General features: G+C 42.1%; 1 protein-coding gene across 1 annotated transcript; it reads left to right on the top strand.

Annotated features, from left to right (window-relative positions):
• Positions 1-680: 680 nt before the first annotated feature.
• Positions 681-1,274, top strand: LOC119608245 (the record flags this gene model as incomplete). Its single annotated transcript, XM_037962573.1, has 1 exon — positions 681-1,274. A coding segment is annotated over exon 1 (594 nt), but the record flags the coding sequence as incomplete, so codon positions are not given.
• Between the last annotated feature and the right edge of the window lie 646 nt (positions 1,275-1,920).

Below are 1,920 nucleotides of genomic sequence, written 5' to 3'. Positions count from 1 at the left end.
CTATTTGGGGGGTTCAGTTGTATGGGGGCTAGGTCAAATATTGGACCGATGTTATCCATTTTCAATAGGATCCGTCTCTAGTACAATAGAAGATCATACAAAATTTCATTGAATTATCTTCAAAATTGCTGTAGTTTGATTACAAGGTTTACACGGACGGACGGACAGACGGACGGACATAGCTAAATCGACTCAGAAAATGATTCTGAGCCGATTGGTATACTTTAAGGTATAGGACCAATATTATTGTGTGTAACAAACATCAGCACAAACAAAATATACCCTCCACACTAAAGTGGTGTAAGGTATAAAAACGAAGTGAATAAATAAATTTATATGTGCTATGTGTATGGACTCATACCACTTTAAAAAATAAAAGGTTCAAATATGTATAAAATTAGCTCTGCGGAATTTTGTTTTGCATGAGTCAAAAATAAAATAAGATCGTAATTTTCAAATTAATGAAAATTATGGCTCAAAAAAAGAAAATAAAAACAGTTTTTTGAAAAAAATCCTAATCCCGAAAAAATCCCGGGATTTATTTTCCAAATCCCGGGATTCGGGATTTGCCAATCCCGAAAAATCCCGGGATTTTCGGGATCGGGATTTCGGGATTGGCATCCCTAATACTAAGCCTAGAATGCTTATGGAGAAGGAAGTTATCCACGTGGCAGCTTACGATGGCTAGGGAAAACCCCTTTAAAAATCCAAGGAAAACCGACTGGGTCAAATTCGGTAATCTGATTGATACCATACCACCTCCGGAAACGGATGGACTGCATGGTACACAGGACTTGGACGACTCAGTAGATTATCTATCCAGGACTTTAAGGGAAGCCTACTATGCCTTATGTAGGATGCGGCAGGTACCTAGGAAATTCCGGCAACCATGGTGGAATCCTAAACTAATGCAGCTAAGGAAAGAATGTAGGAAACTATTTAATAAAGCGAAGAGGGATCAGAACCCGTTAAGCTGGGACGACTATCGTCAAAGCTTCAATACTTTCAAGAGGGAAACCAGAAGGGCTAAGAAGGAATCCTGGAAGCGTGAGGAGCTGGAGAGTACCACGGAGGCATCACGTCTACGTAAGGTGCTATCCAAAGACCCCGGTACGCCTGGATTCCTGATGAAACCGGATGGTAACTTTACTGAAAGTAGCACCGAAACTCTGGAACTAATTATGGAGACACACTTTCCGGGTTGCAGAGATGATGAAAATGAAGGCTCCACTTTGGAGCACCTCGCAGCTTCTCGAATCCACATAAGTGAATTAGTCAGTTCCATTGTTAGTATGGAGAAAATTTCGTGGGCGGTGTCATCCTTCAAGCCCTATAAATCCCCAGGGCCAGATGGCATATTCGCACTACTCCAAAAATCGATCACCACCATCATGCCATGGCTAATTATGATATTTAGGAGCAGCCTGGAAACAGGCTACATTCCTAAAGTATGGAGAGAGGTTACAGTGGTATTTATCCCCAAAGCGGGAAAAGTAAACCATAGTACCGCCAAAGACTATAGGCCGATCAGTCTGTCATCGTTTTTATGGAAAACATTGGAAAGATTGGTCGACATCCATGTCAGGAACATCATCTCTCCTGATAACTTCTGTAGAGCACAACACGCATACCTGAAAGGAAGGTCGGTGGAGACAGCCTTACATGACGTTGTCGGAACCATAGAGAAGGCACTTGACATAAAGGAATATGTTATGGCATCTTTCTTGGACGTTGAGGGTGCGTTTAACAACGTGAACATATCCGCAATAGTCGATGCACTGGGTGACCTAGGTGTCGATCAGCGGATAAAAAACTGGACAGAAAACATGCTTAAGAGTAGGGCCATTAACTCTAATATGGGTATTGGCAAGACAAGGAAAGTCGTGACAAGGGGCACACCACAAGGTGGTGTTATCTCTC

Source organism: Lucilia sericata, unplaced genomic scaffold (genome assembly GCF_015586225.1).
Source record: "Lucilia sericata isolate MDLA Ls3-8-SP2 unplaced genomic scaffold, ASM1558622v1 Contig000812F_arrow, whole genome shotgun sequence".
NCBI lineage: Eukaryota > Metazoa > Arthropoda > Insecta > Diptera > Calliphoridae > Lucilia > Lucilia sericata.
This window is presented reverse-complemented; position numbering and strand designations above follow the sequence as displayed.